The 20,578-nt window shown below is 41.9% G+C and overlaps 2 protein-coding genes across 2 annotated transcripts; both read right to left on the bottom strand.

The window, feature by feature from the left end:
* Positions 1–8: 8 nt before the first annotated feature.
* Positions 9–7,894, bottom strand: LOC308362774 (hyaluronan-binding protein 2-like; the record flags this gene model as incomplete). The annotated part of the gene is made up of 13 exons (XM_080835501.1): positions 9–170; positions 502–644; positions 889–1,023; positions 1,282–1,421; positions 4,826–5,090; positions 5,469–5,557; positions 5,728–5,893; positions 6,190–6,306; positions 6,672–6,788; positions 7,041–7,151; positions 7,344–7,454; positions 7,580–7,613; positions 7,835–7,894. The coding sequence occupies 13 exons, from the start codon at positions 7,892–7,894 to the stop codon at positions 9–11; spliced, it is 1,650 nt and encodes a 549-aa protein (XP_080691627.1).
* A 4,935-nt stretch (positions 7,895–12,829) lies between these two features.
* On the bottom strand, positions 12,830–19,031 carry LOC308362773 (hyaluronan-binding protein 2-like; the record flags this gene model as incomplete). The annotated part of the gene is made up of 13 exons (XM_080835500.1): positions 12,830–12,991; positions 14,538–14,680; positions 14,934–15,068; positions 15,282–15,421; positions 15,907–16,156; positions 16,306–16,394; positions 16,568–16,730; positions 17,050–17,163; positions 17,565–17,681; positions 17,978–18,088; positions 18,277–18,387; positions 18,737–18,770; positions 18,972–19,031. 13 exons carry the CDS (start codon positions 19,029–19,031, stop codon positions 12,830–12,832), a joined length of 1,629 nt encoding a protein of 542 aa, XP_080691626.1.
* Between the last annotated feature and the right edge of the window lie 1,547 nt (positions 19,032–20,578).

The raw sequence follows: 20,578 nt of genomic DNA, 5'->3' as shown, positions 1-20,578 counted from the left end.
CTGTGCCATTAGTCTGTCAGTAATTTGGCTGCGATCCAGTCGATGAAGTGGTTGACTCGGGCGTAGACTCCAGGCTTGTTCTCGACACCACAGCTGTCTCCCCAGCTCACTACGCCGTACACAAGGTTAATGCCATCCCACTCGCACACCAGAGGACCACCAGAATCACCCTGCCAACAGAACCACAGGGCCACTTAGACTTTGAGATGCCTTTCCTCAATCTAAATGAATAATCAGTGTGTCCAAAAACACAAGAACCTTGCCCTTCAAGTTGGGAAATTCTTTAAATGCAAACATATGTTAAAAGGACCCTGAAAAACAATCCCAGTTCACTACTGTTGGTAGTAAGTATCTAGTAATAGACACTTTTCCCATGGTATTGGTAGGTTTCACAAATAATCTCAGTCATGTCCGGAACGCGAGTTAATACGCCTACATAAAGACAAACTCTGTCTCTCTCTCTCTCCCCTTCCCCCCCCTCCATCACACACACACACATACCTGGCATGAGTCTGTCCCTCCTTGCATGCTCCCGGCACAGATCATGCTGTCGTCCAGCCTGGCGCCATAGACATGAGGAGCTGTGCAGCGCTGCTGGGAGATCAGACGCACCTTGGCTGTCAGCAGCTGGGAGCTGGAATACTCTGTTCAAGAGCACAAGATAAAAAGAGAGAAGGCGGCATTATATGTCATGTTCAATGAATGCACTGCCATAAATTAATGTATGCCATTAACAAATACATGCAATACATTTGCAATAGATAAAGGGCAGTTTAACCAGTTTTGTGCAAGGAAGGTTTGTAATGTGATGATGGCAATTGTTGTCCACAGGTTTGTATTGTTTTAGTATGTGTGCTTCTGGTGAGTGGGTGAGGAGTGTTCGCTTGCCTGTCTCGGTCTTCCCCCATCCTGATATGGAGCACTCTGTGGAGTCTGGGAGGGGGCCGGTGGGCAGGCAGGCTGTCTTTACAAACCTGGTCTCTCTGGCACACTGGCCCTTTGGACCCTTCAGTTTCAGCAGAGCTGCAATTCAACCAGAAACATTGAGACATCGCAGACCTTGCAGAGAGTTGTTATACTTAAATCATGAGGGAAAACTCACAACTAACACAGCTATCTCTTGTGAACAGATTCATGTTCCAAGGCGAGATTGTGAGATGGGAGAACTTGGTTAATCTCTGTATACTCCTATCTAGATCTCTGGTACTCATGTCTGTTGTATTGTATATGCTACGTCTGTCGCCATGGTTGCGTTGATGCTCTTTCTCCAGCATGACTCACCCACGTCGTTATGGAGGGCATCGGGGCTCTCTGTGTACTTCTCGTGGATGATGGCCTTCTCCACGGCGATGATCTGCTCAAAGTCCTCTTTCTTGTCCAGGCTGACGCCCCCCAACTCCACCTGCAGCTCCATCTGGTTACTAACGACAGATATGGGAGGAATGAGAAAGATGCCCTTATCCTTATCTCAAACCTGGTGAAGGATCCAGACTGATGTTTCTCATTTTAATCAACATCACTGTCGACAGTAGGAATGTTTTTAAACTTACAGTCTGTGATTTTGGTTAAATAATTTTACCCCTCCCTCTATGTACTCCTGAAGGATTTGGGGACTGGCCTTAGCCACTTTGTTTGTTTGCAAATTTACAGAGCCGGGATGGTGTACAAATGCCAATGTTTTTTGGAGTGCACACACAGAATAGACACTAGAGTACTGTGAGGAGCAATTTGCTAAAACAATTATGAAAAGAGTATTGAATTAGAATCACAGACTGGATCTTTAATTGCTAGAAATGTTTTGATGAACAGGCTTTTCATCACTGGTATGGGTACACTACCCTGTAATGGAGCCAAATACACAGCCATGCAGTTTCATGCTGAGCAAGCAAAGCATTGATAGGCCAATTGAGAGTGAGAGACAGCTGGTGGGAGGCTTCACTTACATGCATCAGTGGTTCTCAAACTTTTTCTGTCATTCCCCACTTTAAACCAGGGGGCCTTTTCAAGCCCCACCTGTCCCTCATTGCTCCCATAAAATGGTAGGCCAAGCTTAAAATGGTCAATTATTGAAATAATCTCAAGTAATAACAAATAGCATCTTATTTAGGTCAGCAAATGTATATTGCTTGGAGTCAGGACGTGTAACAAAATACACCGCTTCCAACCACAAATAAGAGATACATTTAAGCTTCCTCTGATATTAACAAATACAAAGTGTAAAAACAATTGACAGCAAGCAAAGTTATTAACAGCGACTTTACGCAGAAGCTCGGGTTTAGAGCCCCCCTGAGCTCATGGGCCCTTGGGCCTGGTAGGCCGTTCGGTAATCCACCACTGCATGCACACAGTATTGTATTTCTTTCTTTTGATGGACTTTTACTTTGACATCATACTCATCTCGTGGATAGGGTACATCTGTGAGAGTTAGTAACGTACCTAGTAAGCTTAAAAAGCCTCCTCTTTTAAATTATGCTTTTCCCTGCACCCTCGAAAACATTGACTCCGTTTTTTCACTGTCTCACACTGTGATAAATATATTTAAGTGACCTAGCATTGTTTTAAGTGACTGTGTTAGTTCGTTGAAACGTAAAATGTAGCTATTATTAATTTACATAGGTTATGTTCTATTATAACACGGGTAGATGAAATCAATCATTCTGATTGGTTGAGAGTGAGTCACGGGGTGTGCTTTAATCAGCGATAAAGGTAGGCTACTGTACAACCTGTTTACATTTACCTGAGCGTTCCATATCAGAACGCACTCGAAATGACAGTAGATTCGAAATGGCGGCGGCGTCTTGGGAGCCTGATAGGGGGAAATATTTTATGTGAATTAAGCTATCTACACGACTTTTTATATGTCTACATTGACTCGGTAAGTTGTTAGTGTGCTACACGAATGTTGTTTTATGTAAGGTCAGCCATTTTAAATAGGTTCTACACATACGTGAAATACATTCCCTAAGTAATGGATTGAGAGCAACGCTCCCATCATTACTCCATAGAAAATAACTTTAGTTGTCATTTCAAGCTTGCTGGAGAAGGCACTTCCAACACCGAGCCACCAGCAGAGAGCAACAGTGGTCGGAAGCAAGATCATTAGAGACGAAGGGGACATGAGAAACGTTTTCCACGGATGCACAATTAGTGGCGATATCCAAATCAATATAAACAGATATTAACAAAGTTGAAAGTGTCCCATTGTCGTTTTTGTTATTTTAATGGCAACTTTATAAAATGAGCAATGTGAATGAATAAAATGGTGCGAGATCAATGTCGATCTCCTAGCTAATCATCAACAAACCTTTGGTTCTAGGCTAACAGACGTGATGTCCCCAATGCTGTTTGTCTGCTGCATAGCAACAGCCACACAAAGGGGGACTATTTTCTCTAGGCTACTGAAATGCGATACACAATGTTTGGTGGCAACAACTTTTTTGTGCTGAAAGGCAGCTTACTATTTATAATTTAATTTTACTTAATATTTATAATGTCGCTGGCAACCGTGTTATCAAAGCAATAAGGTACTCGCTGCGCGTCGGGCCTATCAACACCCTCGAACAAGTAGATTATTGACGATACAGTACTGCCTCTCGATAGCCTGACGATGTCATACTCATTATTCTAGTCAGAATATGAGTCTGATACTGACCCATTGGGCTGTGATTATGGGGCGTGTTTCAACGAACCAGGGGGAAAAAATGCCTCTTTGCTCAATTGGATACCTAGAACCAATCAGAGCAACGTAGTATGACCATCTGATACATTCAAACTTTTACCTGATCCCGTAGGAAGGACGGCAAAAACATCTTTTCAATCGACAAATGCATTGACCGCGTTTCCCTGTTCCTCTTTCAAAATGAATGTGCTGTCAATATCTGTCACGTACTTGTTAGCAGCCAGGCTAGCTAGCTACTATGTGTTTCAATGGATTTGTGGTCTAAGCGTTAGCATTTACCTAACAATAATGGTCTAGAGCGCTTCAGTTAAGACATACAATCCTCGGCAACATTCGTGTTGCACATACACAACTAACCGAGTCAATTTAGACATAAAAAAGTTGTGTAGATAGCATAATTCACATAAAATATTTCCCACTAACAGGCTCCCGAGACGCCGCCATCTTGGTAAGATCTCCTGTTAATTCAACTCAAGCGTTGGTTGATAATCTGTCCTTCATCGTATAAAGCCCGCCCTGACAATTTGATTGGTCCGGCAGAATCCTACCTTCTGATACTCTCTCCCTAACTGCACAGAGCCAGACCGAACTTCCCAGACCAAAATGTTTGTGGGCGGGGTTCGGGCTGGTATCCAGGCTAGCCTCTCGAACCTTATTGCTTAAATATGTGACCGTTAGCACACCATTAATTCATCCGTTGGTGGCTAACGTTAGCACTTATAAACCCGCAGTGCTGTAATCTGTTGTTGCTCTGATTCTTGGTGTAATGAATCTAATAGGACCTTGCTGTGTTTAGTAAAGATACCTTCTGAGTATTTTCCGTTTCTTGTGTATTAATGTTTCACTCATAAGTTTTTACCTGTCCTGACATCAATAATGGAGCAAGACCCTCGCTACCTGGCTTGTGAAATCAAGTTTGACTAACTGTTGAACTGACTGTCAACACACTGGACGTGTCAAACACGTAGCGAGAATAGTACACAGCCCGAAAGTTCTTTTTTAAACTTTCCCGCTGCAATTAATTCGCAGATCAATATATTTTGTCTATAAAGGAAAGCATTGCCATAGATCAGGGGTACAAAAAAAAATCTCCCGTTCATCGCGTTCTGCGCACCACTGACCACTCTTTGAGAAACGCTGACTTACATGCAGTGCGCAGCAGTGAGAACCCAGCAGGACTCGATCAGGATGCCTCCACAGATATGCCTGAAGGCCTGGGATGAGCCTCTGGGCCTGACCTGCAGGGAAACCTGCCAAGGGTGGGCGGCTGGCATGGCCTTCTTCCCTCCAAAGATCCTGGCAGTGATGCGGCCAGGCTCTGGCTTCCCACATTGGGAAAACTCCTGACTCTCGGGAGCCTTGGTGCTAGGAGGGTCGGTGCCCTCATAGATGACTGGGATGGTGGGACGGACTTAGTGAGGTGAAGAGTGAAAGAGAAGGGAAGAGGAGATGAGAGAGAGCTTATGGAAAGTTTTAAGAAAAAGCTAAAGACTGTATCCTACCTTGCATTTTACTAAGCTCAATGCATAATACATACAGTACATTGAAAAAAGAAAATGGCTCCTCATGCTGACTCAGTTACTGATAAGGAATATAAACAAAGCTGTTACAAAGGTTTGATCATTGCACAACTCATTGATTTCTTTAGAAGATACTTCTGTCAATCAACAATCCTTTATTCAATCAATAGAAGATGTTCTTGTCATGTATTTACACAGTGTGTGTGTGTGTGTGTGTGTGTGTATGTTTGTGTGTTTTTGTGTGCGTGTGTGCGTGTGTCTGTGTGTACCTGTGCACTCTTTGACATCGCAGTACTTCCAGCGAAGCTTGTTCTTCACTTTGATGAAGCACCAAGGAGCGTTCTCTCCATCAGGATTTCTGCATGAGAAGAGGTGCACATTATCATACACCCGTCCACCTTTTAAATCTACACACACACAAACTTACATCATGCACACACACCACATGCACACAAGCAAACGAGAACACACACACAAACACATAAACACACTAGCACACACACACGCACACATAATCTGGCAGCAGACCTGCAGTAGCTGTGAGGTCCCAGTCCATCAACTCTGTCGTCACTAAAATCGCCACCAGAACCGGGGATGAGGTGAGAGTTCCAGGGCAGACACTCGTCTTTGTCCGCAGTCTCACTCACAAAGCCTCGGTACGACTCTCCGTCCCCAACGAAACAGTCGTCGGGCCCTAGACACATTTTAAGATGGTGTGAAAGTCCTTTACTCCTTTACCCACTTACCAACTGAAATTCTTGGGCAAATTATGGATTTGTTGTTTAAAGTGATAAAGATAATGCTCAGCAGAGATGATAGGACATGAGTGTGTTGTGTGTGTTTTAGCATTGATCGGTTTGGCTTATAATTACCAATCCATTACATTTAGTGTTAGTCTCTGTTAGGCAAGTACGAGTTGGATAGTGATTAATAAGTCTTTTGTATCCCTCGTCAAGTCGGAATATTGTGTAGAACAGATTGTGACCTTACCAACTTGGCAGAACTTTCCACTGTAGCCAGTGGGACAGACGCACTCAAACTTGGTTTTTCTTCGTCCCCTCTTGCAGGTTCCTCCGTTCCAGCAGGGGTTAGGCTTGCAGGCTGCAGCTGGAAGAAGACCAAGACACAGCCCTCTGAAACTGCACTTAAATAACACTGTAATATATAGTAATAACTGCTCAGTGATTAGTGGCTCAGCAATGATTCATTACTGACTGACTGGTATGTTGTTTTCATTGTGTTGTTCTCTACTTTGACCTTATCTTAGTGATAAAAGCACAGCTGAAATCAGTTGTGCAAAAATATGCAAAGCTAGTAAAACCACAATAGACACAGAAATCTTCACAAAGGTAATGATTTTGGACACCAGATGACACTCTGAACCAATGCCCCAGAATTGCAGGATCGTCTACACTGCCACGGGGCATTGCTCATTTTGCACTCCATGATATCACTACATTTAGCATGCCTACCTTTCTTGCACCTTGGTCCTCTATACGGGGCTTTGCATTTGCACTCATAAAAAGGAGCCGTCTGTGTGAGGACACACTCTCCACGACCACACTTGACGTCCTTACAGGGATCGACGTCTGCGTGAAACAATGATGTGAATATTAGCATTAATACCTACAGTTTGGAGATGAACAAAATCTATTCTAAAGCAGATAACTCGAAAGGTCAGGTACACTGATCTGGCACATTAGATAGACCATGGTTGCTGATAAATATTAAGATAAGATATTGCTGAGGACAATTGACTTCTGTATGATCTAAAGATATGACATTTGTGAAAACAACATAAACATGTAAGTGTAAGATGCTTGGTCATTGGAGGATCTTACATGTTTGGCAGTGTTTGCCACTATAAGGTCTTTGACAGGAGCACTGGTATCCCCCGCCCGCCAAACTGTCACAAACGCCATTATTGAGGCACGGATTAGGGTCACACTCATCTGACAGAGAAGAACAGATGCACATTAAATACACATGGCAGGAAAGCACGGTGATAACTGGTCTCTGGATAACTGTAGCGTATTTGTATTGATAAATTAGCTGCAGCATTTAAAGGGTGCCATTTAACAAGAGTACGTACACCTTGACAGCTTTAATCTTTACATCAGTAATCTGCAGAAGAGTGGGCTTACCTGTCTCATCAATCAGGTCAGTCAGCCAGCTTAAATCATAATCATTACTGGCTGAGGGCTCCTCTGTGTAGTCATCATCGCCGTTGTCATCATAGCTATATTCATACACAGCTGTCAGAGAAACATACAGTAAATGAACATTATGTAAATAAACAGCTAGATAATGTTTAACAATTCAAGAGTTGTGGTCAAGTGTTTGCTGTGCAGATGCAAATATTTGATTGTCAAAGTCACACCATACGTGGGCTCATCCAGAACGTCCAGAATACCCTGTTCAGCAAAGAAAACAGTACAAAACTGTGATTTAAAGATGATCAGAATACATCCAGATTATTTCAACCGAGTCACCTCATGTCCTCTCATTTAAATCTTTGTTGCACAAATACATCATTGAATGCATAAACAGAATTGTGTTTGTGTGTGTGTGTGTGTGTGTGTGTGTGTGTGTGTGTGTGTGTGTGAGAGAGAGAGCGTCTCGGAAGATGAATTACTCTTGCAGGCTGAGACAGGCAGGACAGGCTCAGCACGAACAGCATCAGCGCAGGACCCATGGCTGCTTAGGTAGAGACCACAGCTTCGCACTGAACCAGCCCACAGATCTCTGGACACAGTGGCACTGTTAACCAAGTGGCCCCTGGTCTTTAAGTACACTTTGAACCTCCTCCCTCAGCTTCCATCTCACCATACATCTGGGTCACTGGACTTTACACGGTTTCTTGTTTGTGGAATGCCACTATATAGATCTTTTCTTCTCTGGTATTTTTTTTTTTTGCCAAGGCCCTCTCATCAATAGAGAGTAAACATGCTGGCAAAGTCATTTTTATTGTTGACAAGACAAGCCAAACAAAAACTGTGAGTTTTCAATTCAAACTAACTGTTTCTATTCATGTAACTGGTTGTTTAGGATTACTTTCAGATATAGTGAGCCTTTAAAGTAATCTGTTTTAATGTGCAGTGTGTATTTCCTTGTCTGCAGTTACACTGATACTGTCAAGTTGCTGGAGTTTTATTTTGCACTTTTCCCCAACTTCCCCAACTCAAAAAGAGTCTGAAACATCTACATGGAGAATAAGGTTAAATGACTGACTGAAATGACTGAATAACTGAGTCCCAGGCAGTAGTTACATTTCCACTTTTCCTTTTCTTTACTTTTTATTTTCAGATTAGCTGCATTAGCAGCATTTGTTCATCAGTTAATTAGCAATTAGCCATTAGGACATTAGGCAATAGTTCATCAGGCAATTAAGTAAAAAAACCTTCAAAGACAAACAGACGCATAGAACACACATAAGTATCAAGCAATACAACAGTACACAAACACCAACATGTGCAAAATTCTAAATGGTAAAATTAGACTAAATGATAATTGAACAAACACACACATATACCCAATTGCTCTATATACATTCTGCATTTGTGAAACAGTTTTACTTCTATTTTACATGTCTTTTGCTTTGTTTTAGGGGATATTCAAATGTGACAACCATATTTCAACAGAACAGAGAAGCAGCAAACAGACAAATCAATCAAACACTGTTCTTTGACAGTGCCATCTGAGAACACAGAATCTATGTTTGGCATCATTCCAGGTTCCGGAGGAAGGCCTCCATGATGGAACAAAAGTTAATCGTCTTGTTCTTTCTTATTCTATTTTGAAATATTTTTGTTACAAAAGTTTAATATCTTGATATGACAGTGGTCTTTATCGGGCTATTTGACTAGAACTCACCAAGAAAATAATTAAACAATGATTTGTAATTTTTATTTATTTATTTCAGATTGATTGTTAACATCTTTCTATAATATTCACATTGTTCATTTTACACATTACATCACATGGAAAATCAACAGATGGCTTTATGACAATAAAAAGTGTTTGCACACACACACACACACACACACACACACACACACACACACACACACACACTTCATGCTGGCTCGTTACTGTGTTCAGCTAATTTTATATTTCTCTATTTTCTCTGGTTCGCTGACCCCGGCCCCCAATCTACACACACACCCTTCTAACACAGATTCAGGTGTTTTGCATTTTGGAGTTGATCAAGTCGATTGATTTGCTGATTCGGGCCTAAATTCCAGGTTTGTTCTTCAAACCACAGGCATCACCCCAGCTTACCACACCTTAGACATAGTGGACCCCAATGCTTTATCACACTGTTCTCTTCAGTTATACAGAACAGCCAAACAACTGCTAGACCCCAGCTAAGGCATAGTCACCCGTGAATTTAAGAACACAATTCAAGGCAGTCATGAATCCGGCGGAGATCTTTTCTCAGGTTAAGTAAATGTTCGAGAATGAGGCCCAGTCTTTTTAAAGCCTCACTCCTTCCTTAGGAGTTAGATTAGGCCGATTCATAGCCTAATCTAAGGAGTACTATCACAACCGCGCACAGATCGAGGATAACCTATGTTTATCAAACATTGCACCAAGAATTGAGGACCTTTGCAAGGCAAAGGAGGCTCATGTCTCACATTTTTGAAAAAGATCACAAGAGGCCCATGGTAATAATAGTAGCCTAATGATAGCAATAATAACACTTATTATTAGAATGATAATAACAATTGGTTGATTATCATTAATTATAATAGTAATAATATAATGATGATTGTCATAATAAGAAACCATGCAGGATCACATAGCTGCTAATAATAACCTACTAATAGGCCTACTACTACTGATAATAATAATAATAATAATAATAATAATAATAATAATAATAATAAATAGAAGTAATAGTAATAATAATTGCCTATATGGGCCTAACAATAACAATAGCCTAACCTTGACCAAAGGTATGACCATAGGCCTATCTATAACAATATGCTACCTATCTATATACTGTATCTACGGTGGTGTAGTTTAGGGCGGCAGGTGGCCCCAACTACACCTAACCAGCCTTGGGGGGGCCCAGCTTGCAAAAGTTTGAGAACCCACAATGAACCCACAATTCGACTACAATGTGGATTGTGAAATTTTCGTTCTATGTTTTAACTAAATTACACACAGCTGATATTATGGATGTACTGCACTAGGTGCATATAAGTTTTGAAAAAATAATTCATTCAATTTGTAATTGTCCGTTAGTCCACCACTAACATTCTCCTCTCGTCTCGTCAGCGAAAGTTAAAATAGATTTAGTCACAGTTTTTATTTTCAAAGATCCGTTTCATCACGTCAATGTCTCTTCTTAGTCATGGGAAAAACACATATTTTTCAACAAAATAAACACTGACTCAATGCAGCTAGTATTTGACATTATTATGTTAAGTAGACACTACATGTAGGCTGTTATACCAACATGACATTATTAGGTTACGTGAGGCTAAATGCAAACAAGACTAAGGCTCTTTTTAATGATATGAAGTTGTTTACATAACCCATACAACCATTAGGTGACTACAAGCGAAACTTGTAGTTCAAAAGCATCAAATGTTACCTTTGGTATCAGTGCTTCTACAGCTGTCCTCTTTACTGAAGCTCAACATGTATTTAACTAGTTGTTTTATCCAAATACTTCTTCAGAATTAGAATCAGAATTGTTTTTATTGACAAGTAAGTTTACGCCTACCAGGAATTTGTTTTGCCATACTGGTGCAGAAAATAAAGATAGTTATTAGTACTACAGAACATAAGAAAATCAATATATAATTAACAAACAAAACAAGACAAATCATCGCGCATCAATACACTGAGGCAGCCATCCATGGCACCATCTTGCCATGAGGAAGAAGGTCCAGACCATCAATACCAACTTCAGGAAGGCCGGTGCTAACCCGCCACCCAGTCCTCTTCCGCCACCACCTCCCAGAATACCGCTCTGGCCTCAAGCGCCTCTTCTGCCATGCAGTCCGCCACCACCTCACAGAATACCGCTCTGGCCTCCAGCTCTTCATCTTCCATGCAGTCCACCATCACCTCCAAGACTACCGCTCTGGCCTCGAGCTCCTCATCCACAAAGCAGTCGACCGTCATCTCCCAGACTACCGTTTGGCCTCCAGCTCCTCTAACACCACTATGTTAGATTGATGTTCCTTGTTCCTCCTGTTTCAATCATCGATGTACTTATCAATGTTTTTTTATAATGTAGAAAACTAATGTAGAGCATGGAGCTTTTATCAACAGTAACTCTGAGCTGATGAGCAGTTGAGGGCCTTAGGTGGGGAAATGCTATACTGAGAGAATTTTGTAACCAATGAGATAGTGTGGAAAGAGGTGGAGAGGAATGTCAGCCAAGGATGATGTCAGAATATAAGATGGAGGATCTAAGATAAATGAAGACAGTCACTCCTCAAACTGAATGTCATTTTTTTTTTTTTTGTTATCGCTTAGATTTTTATTGAATTTACAGAGCATACAATAGAACACAGAAAGTAAGAAAGAAAAACAGAAAAGAAAGACAGGAAACAAAACAAAACAGAAAATAACATAAAAACAACTTGTGGGATAGTACATTGGTAGATACAAATTTCAAATTTTAAGTATGTGCCTTGTAAACATAGATAAAGTGTCCACTTTTGCCACCTCTTTACAAGCAAGTCATGCCTCAACTCTAGCATATGAGTAAACGTCTCCATTGTGTAAAGTTCTTTTATGGTGTCCATCCACTGATTCTGCGAAGGAAAAGGAGTTATTGTTTTCCTAGCTGCTGTTAGGAGTACCTTGGTCAAGTACCGATCCTCTGGTAGTATATCAGCTGTAATGTGGCCCAAGTACAAGATGGTACATGGCAGAGGTATTCCATACCCTAGTACAGCAATAAGTACAGCATGTACCCTTTCCCAAAAACACTTAACCCCCCCACAGCTCCAAAAAATGTGTGTGTGATTGGCGTTCAGTGAACCACATTGTCGCCAACAAGGCTGGTGTGATATGGATTTCTTACTCTGGATCTGAGGTGTTATGAAAAATCTAATCGAATGTCTCCAATTGAAAACCCTCCACAGGTGAGACCTTGTGGAGGTTTGTTGGGTTTCACACATCTCAAACCATTCCCCCTCAGAGATCTCCACCTTTGAATGTCATTTTTTTTATTATTTGGAATGATAGGAGGTACTTTTAAAGTGTGACTCATCAATACCTAAGTGTGTTTTTTTACAAAGAGTATGTTTTAGGCAAGACAATCATTGTGGTCTCAAACACCACAGCCTTTTGCACTGGCAATGTGTCTAGCGCCCCTTTGTGGCAGTCTTTAAATGGATGGCCTTGTGTTGGAACACATACTGTATGTGATTTTTACTTGGATGACTGACCGGTTCAGCTTTATGATATAGAAACTCAGCCAATAGGCCATGGTGTTTGACAAAAGTGAAAATGTTTTGGTTATAACTTTTCAAAAGGAAAATAAATGTTTTTCAAGTGCAACTGCTTCAGCAACCTTGCTACAATGTGCACACACACACACAGAACACACACACACACACACACACTTACATGTGCATACAGACACACACATTGATCTGTGCCACTAGTCTGTCAGTAATTTAGCTGTGATCCAGTCGATGAAGTGGTTGACTCGGGCGTAGACTCCAGGCTTGTTCTCGACACCACAGCTGTCTCCCCAGCTTACTACGCCGTACACATAGTGGGTCCCATTCTTCTGGCACACCAGAGGACCACCAGAATCACCCTGCCAACAGAACCACAGGGCCACTTAGACTTTGAGATTCCTTTCCTCAATCAAAATAAACACTCACGGCCTGATTTACTAAGATTGTACCGCTGCTTAATCTGCAGTCGCACATTAACGCACAGTGTTTTTGCGTATTTTCCGTGGTATTTATCAAACCAGATCCGCGCTGGGCAATCTGTGTTTACTCCGCCCTATAGGGCCTGATTTACTAAGATTGCGACCGCTGCTTAATATGCGGTCGCACATTAACGCACGATATTTTTGCGCATTTTCCGTGGCATTTATTTAGGAAGAGAAAAAGAAGTTTCAGCGAAGAGGAGATAGATATATTGGTTCACGTTCGCTCAATCACTGAACCTGATTCAATGTGTGAATATTGTTGTTCTGCCCGCCATCACCTACAGCGAGATGTTTAAAAGAACACGATTATAAAGACTATGCTATTGGTGGCATTAAACTGTTTATTATAACAATATAGATGTGTACATGGCGAGATTAATAATTTCTACAAGGGACATGGGTTCACTACAATATATATGGACATGGGTGGAATCAATGGTTCCAATTACGTTTGGAAAGTTTGCGATTTCAAAAAAAGTCCTGTTTGTTGTCTCTAATTTCAGCTATGGCAGTGGGGAAATGTATTGACCAGTGCGCCGTAGCAATGCGTCGAGTACCTGGGTGAATATTTGGCTGAGTGAAGGCTGAGATATACCAACTGCTGATGCTATAACTGTTTGAAATGATCCGATGCCAATATTTGTAATGTTGTCCTGAGTTTAACAACTGATGGAATGGAATGTGATCTCCGGTTGGAGGGTTCGATGTCGTCTCTGATCTGGTTCAGTAATTGAAGTATTGCGTGGCTGGTTAACCTGTACCGTCTAATGATGTGTGGATCGCTTAACTGAAAAAGTGTTATAGGAGTTGAAAAAAATATTTCTGTCTGCTGTCTCTGTCTATATCTTCGCCTTGCTCTTAAAACTGCTGCCATATCAACGTTTTCAGACTCAATGGAAATGCGCTTCCTGGTTACGTGCTTTTATGAGGCAGAGAATTATCCCGCAAATTAGAGACGTGCGCTCGGCAGGCAGTTTTAGTAAATACCACACAATACATCATTAGGCGCACTTACCTTCTCTCCTCCCATTAAATTGCGTTCATGCCCAGGTTACCACCCATGTTTCGGTGCCCTCCCCGTCCACACCCACAAAGCGTTAATATGCGCTGCGCCCCCTTAGTAAATACCGTTTTATGTTTACGACCGCTATTTTACGCCAGAAATGGGCGCAATCCTGTTAGTAAATCAGGCCCTCAGTGTGTCCAAAAACACAAAAACCTTGCCCTACAAGTTGGGTAATGCAAACACATGTTAAAAGGAAAACATTCCCAGTTCACTCCAGTTGGTAGTAAGTATCTAGTAATAGACACAATCCCCATGGTATTAGTATGCTCGGATGCGAGTTAATACGCCTACATAAAGACAAACTCTGTCACTCTTTCTCTCCCCCCCCCTCCATCACACACACACACACGCACATACCTGGCATGAGTCTGTCCGTCCTTGCAGGCTCCCGGCACAGATCATGCTGTCGTCCAGCCTGGCGCCATAGACATGAGGACCTGTGCAGCGCTGCTGGGAGATCAGACGCACCTTGGCTGTCCGCAGCTGGGAGCTGGAATGCTCTGTTCAAGAGCACAAGATAAAAAGAGAGAGGGTGGCATTATATGGCATGTTCAATTAAGGCACTGCCAATTAATTAATGTATGCAATGAATTAATACATGCAATACATTTGCAATAGATAAAGGGGCAGTTTAACCGATGTTGTGCCCTGGTGTGCAGGGAAGGTATATAATGTGATGATGGCAATTGTCCACAGGTTTGTATTGCTTAAGTTTTTGTGCTAATGGTGAGTGGGTGAGGAGGGTTCCCTTGCCTGTCTCGGTCTTCTCCCATCCTGATATGGAGCACATGGTGGAGTCTGGGAGGGGGCCGGTGGGCAGGCAGGCTGTCTTTACAAACCTGGTCTCTCTGGCACACTGGCCCTTTGGACCCTTCAGTTTCAGCAGGGCTGCAATTCAACCAGAAACATTGCGACATGGCAGAGAGTTGTTATACTTAAATCATGAGGGAAATCTCTTCTGAACATATTCATGTTCCAAGGCATTCTTGTGAGATGGGAGAACTTGTCTGTATACTCCTCTGGTACTCATGTCTGTTGAATTGTATCTGTAACGTCTGTTCACCATGGTTGCGTTCATGCTCATTCTCCAGCATGACTCACCCACGTCGTTATGGAGGGCATCGGGGCTCTCTGTGTACTTCTCGTGGATGATGGCCTTCTCCACGGCGATGATCTGCTCAAAGTCCTCTTTCTTGTCCAGGCTGACGCCCCCCAACTCCACCTGCATCTCCATCTGGTTACTAACGACAGACATGAGAGGAATGAGAAAGATGCCCTTGTTCTTATCTCAAACCTGGTGAAGGATCCAAACTGATGTTTCTCATTTTACCCAATATCTCTGTCGATACAGTACGAACGTTTTTAAAGGTAGAGACTGTGATTCTGTTGAAAGAATTATACCCCTCCCGCTATGTACCCTTGATGAATTTATTGACTGGCCTTAGCCACTTTGTTTGTTTACACATTTACAGAGCCGGAACGATGTATAAATGCCAGTGTTTTTTGGAGTGCACACAGCTAGAGTACTGTGAGGAGCAATTTGCTAAAATTGATGAAAAGAGTATCAGATTAGAATCACAGCATGGATCTTTAATTGCTAGAAATGTTTTAATGAACAGGCTATTCATCAGCCACTGACACAGCCATGCAGTTTCATGCTGAGCAAGCAAAGCATTGACAGGCCCATTGAGAGAGAGAGGGAGAGCTGGTGGGACGCTTCACTTACATGCAGTGCGCAGCAGTGAGAACCCAGCAGGACTCGATCAGGATGCCTCCACAGATATGCCTGAAGGCCTGGGATGAGCCTCTGGGCCTGACCTGCAGGGAAACCTGCCAAGGGTGGGCGCCTGGCATGGTCTTCTTCCCTCCAAAGGTCCTGGCAGTGATGCGGCCAGGCTCGGGCTTCCCACATTGGGAAAACTCCTTGGTGGTGGGAGGGTCGGTGCCCTCATAGAAGGCTGGGATGGTGGGACGGACTTAGTGAGGTGAAGAGTGACAGAGAAGAAGAGATGAGAGAGAGCTTCTGAAATGTTTTAAGAAAAAGCTAAAGACTGCATCTAACAATGCATTTCACTTAGATCAATTTATAATACATACATTGAAAAATGTATGTTTGTGTGTGTACCTGGGCACTGTTTGACATCGCAGTACTTCCAGCGAAGCTTGTTCTTCACTTTGATGAAGCACCAAGGAGCGTTCTCTCCATCAGGATTCCTGCATGAGAAGAGGTGCACGTTATCATACACCCGTCCTTTTAAACCTAAACACGTTCATCTTGCACACATACCACATACACACAAGCACACAAGCACACACTCAGACAGTCACTTACACAAACACACAAACGCACTTGCACACACACACGCAGACATAATATGACAGCAGACCTGCAGTAGCTGTGAGGTCCCAGTCCATCAACGCTGTCACTAAAGTTACGACCAGAACCGGGGATACGGTGAGAGTTCCAGGGCAGACACTCGTCTTTGTCCGCAGTCTCACTCACAAAGCCTCGGTACGACTCTCCGTCCCCAACGAAACAGTCCTTGGGCCCTGGACACACGTCAAGATGGTGCTTCAGTCCTTTAGCTTCTTACCCAATAACTGACTGAAATTCTTGGGCAAACCATTTATGGATTTGTTGTTTAAAGTGATAAAGATAATGCTTAGCAGAGATGATAGCATATGAGTGTGTTGTGTTTTAGTATTGATCTGTTTGACTTATAATTACTAATCCATTTAATTTAGTGTTAGTCCCTGTTAGGCAAGTACGGGTTGGATAGTGCTTAATAAACCTTTTGAAGTGAGTATATCCCTCGTCAAGTCGGAATATTGTGTAGAAAAGATTATGACTTTAGTCCTTATTCTTTACCGACTTGGCAGAACTTTCCACTGAAGCCAGCGGGACAGACGCACTCAAACTTGTTTCTTCTTCTTCCCCTCTTGCAGGTTGCGCCATAGCAGGGGTTAGGCTTGCAGGCTGCAGCTGGAAGAAGACCAAGACACAGCCTTTTGAAACTGCACTTAAATAACACTGTAATATCCTGCAACAACTGCTCAGTGATTAGTGGTTCAGCAATGATTCATTACTGACTGGTATGTTGTTTTCATTGTGCTGTTCTCGACTTGATGAACTTTGACCTTACATTATCTTAGTGATGAAAGCACTGCTGAAACTGCTGAAATAGGCTGTGCAAAAATATGCAAAGCTAGTAAAACCACAATAGACACAGCAATCTTCACAAAGGTAATGATTTCGGACACCAGATGACACTCAGGACATCAAGTAAATACCTCTGAACCAATGCCTCAGAATTGCAGGATCGTCTACACTGCCACGGGACATTGCTCAATTTGCACTGAGATCACTACATTTAGCATGCCTACCTTTCCTGCACCTCGGTCCTCTATACGGGGCTTTGCATTTGCACTCATAAAAAGGAGCCGTTTGTGTGAGGACACACTCTCCGTGACCACACTTGACGTCCTTACAGGGATCGACGACTGTGTGAAACAACAATGTGAATATAAGCATTAGGATGTTTGAATTTGGTGCCAATACCTACAGTTTGGAGATGAACAAAATCCATTCTGAAGTAGATATCTCGAAAGGATATAGATGTTAAAAATAACATGGTTGCTGATAAATATTAGATAAGATATTGCTGAAGACAAATGGCTTCAGTATGATCTAATTATATAGGCAATTGTGAAAACAACACGTAAATGAAAATTAACATATTTTATCCATCCATTGCAGTATTGTTAGTGTAAGATGCTTGGTCATTGGATGATCTTACATTTTTGGCAGTGTTTGCCACTATAAGGTCTTTGACAGGAACACTGGTATCCACCGCCCGCCAAATTGTCACAAACACCATTATTGAGGCACGGATTAGGGTCACACTCATCTGACAGAGAAGAACAGATGCACATTAAATACACATGGCAGGAAAGCATGATGATAACTGGTCTCTGGATAACTGTAGCATATTTGTATTGATACATTAGCTGCAGCATTTAAAGGATGCCATTTAACAAGAGTAGACCTTGACAGCTTTAATCTTTACATCAGTAATCTGCAGAAGAGTGGCCTTACCTGTCTCCTCAATCAGATCAGTCAGCCAGCTTAAGTCATGATCATTACTTGCTGAGGGCTCCTCAGTGAAGTCATCATCGCCGTTGTCATCATAGCTATATTCATACACAGCTGTCAGAGAAACATACTGTAACGATAGGAGAGACTCCGGTTGCAGTTCAGTAGAATATTTATTCACTGGTAACAACTTACAACTTTGGTCCTGGAGCTAACTGATATACCACTGTTCAATATCACAGGTATTATTAGACTGCCGTTGTATTGCTGTGACGTCATTCAGGAGGCCATACTTAACTAATCAACCCAAGATTGATTGAACTACTATCACTGAATGATAACTAGATATCACAACACATACAGTGAATGAATATTTTGTAGATAAACAGCTAGATAATGTTTAACAATTCAAGAGTTATGTTCAAGGGTTTGCTGTGCAGATGCAAATATTTGAGTGTCACACCATCTGTGGGCTCTACCAGAACGTCCAGAATACCCTGTTCAGAAAAAGAAAACAGTACAAAACTGTGATTTAAAGATTATCAGAATACATCCAGATTATTTAAACCGAGTCACCTCATGTCTCTCATTTAAATCTTTGTTGCACAAATACATCATTGAATGCATAAACAGAATTGTGTGTGTGTGTGTGTGTGTGTGTGTGAAAGAGAGAGAGAGAGTCTCGGAAGATGAATTACTCTTGCAGGCTGAGACAGGCAGGACAGGCTCAGCACAAACAGCATCAGCGCAGGACCCATGGCTGCTTAGGTAGAGACCACAGCCTCGCACTGAACCAGCCCACAGATCTCTGGACACAGTGGCACTGTTAACCAAGTGGCCACTGGTCTTTAAGTACCCTTTGAACCTCCTCCCTCAGCTTCCATCTCACCCTACATCTGGGTCACTGGACTTTACACGGTTTCTTGTTTGTGGAATGCCACTATAGATCTTTTCTTCTCTGGTATTTTGTTTTTGCCAAGGCCGCATATTGAAGTGCCCTGGCCTATGAGATCCATAATGAAACCGGAATTGGGTACTTTACTCCGGTCTCTGGTCAACTTGTCAACTGACCTGAACAGAAAATGACCAGGACCTTTCTTTTATCCTTGAGGAACCAAGTAGATTCCCTGACTTAATGTTGTGTCAATTGTATTACACTTGTGGCGCTGTAATCGCTAGCGGTAAAAAACGTCAACACATATAACTTGAATGACTGATAAAGGATATATATATTACACATCACAAACACACGTAAACGATGGATTTTTGCTCTAATTAGTTATTTTGTTAGCTTAAATGACAGTAGTTTCCTATACAATGTTTGTTTAGCTCACGCTACCACCCTCACAAAAAGACACGGCCAGCAACGCATGCTGTTCACTTGGTCATTGTCATTAAAAGTGTTTCCACAGTTACTTTGAAAAAGTAATCTGATTACTGATTACTCCTTTAAAGATTTAGATTTTAAAAGTAACTAAATTACATTATAAGTTACTTTATTAGTTACATTCAGCAGCTGCCGACAACATCCCAGCCGCCTCAACATAAAAATGCAACCGGTTTTGCCAACACTCACTTTATTAGAAGTGCATTTTTAACAGTAATGTACACAACAACAATGTACATTGTGCCTCAGGATTTCATTGCTGACCTTCTCTCTGGAGCTTTAACAAGGAGGACAGTCACTTGCAACACAATTACAGTATATTACCACTCGTTTGGTTTTGCCATTGTGACACTTGATAACATTTACCATACAATTAAACATTACTTTAAATGTAGCAGCAGCTGTGTAAAATGTAAATGCAGAATGCAAAAACGCAACTCTTGGTTGTGGGGCCTCTGATCTGAGTCTTGAATAGGATCACTCGGACTGGGATGGCTCTCCTCTACTTTCTAGTAGTAATAGTACAAAATAACAGGGATGATTATTGTTGAGTAACCACTAACCAGGTAGATGTTTATCATCACAGAAAACGAAAATTTTGGATGAACTAGTTGGCTAGTTCAATGCAGAAGCCCATCATTGACTGACACTCAATAATATGACTGCAATATAATGACGAGAGGAAAGAAAAGACAATACTATAGCAATGATGCAAGAAAATATTTAGTATTTAGACAGTTCATTTGTAAAGGAGAGGGGCAGCTTACCTTATTATGCAGGTCTGTAGCTTCATCTGTAATGGACAAGAAGATCCTCTCGGTCTCACCGTCAGTCAGGACAGGCAGGGTTTTGAAGCGTGGATCCAAAGTTGATGCAATGTACAACAGGTCTTCAATTTTTGTGTACCGTTTATCAAAA

This window comes from Sprattus sprattus, assembly GCF_963457725.1.
Source record: "Sprattus sprattus genome assembly, chromosome: 3".
NCBI classification, from domain to species: Eukaryota; Metazoa; Chordata; class Actinopteri; order Clupeiformes; family Clupeidae; genus Sprattus; species Sprattus sprattus.
The sequence above is the reverse complement of the archived record's forward strand: the minus strand, read 5'-3'. Positions and strand labels throughout refer to the sequence as shown.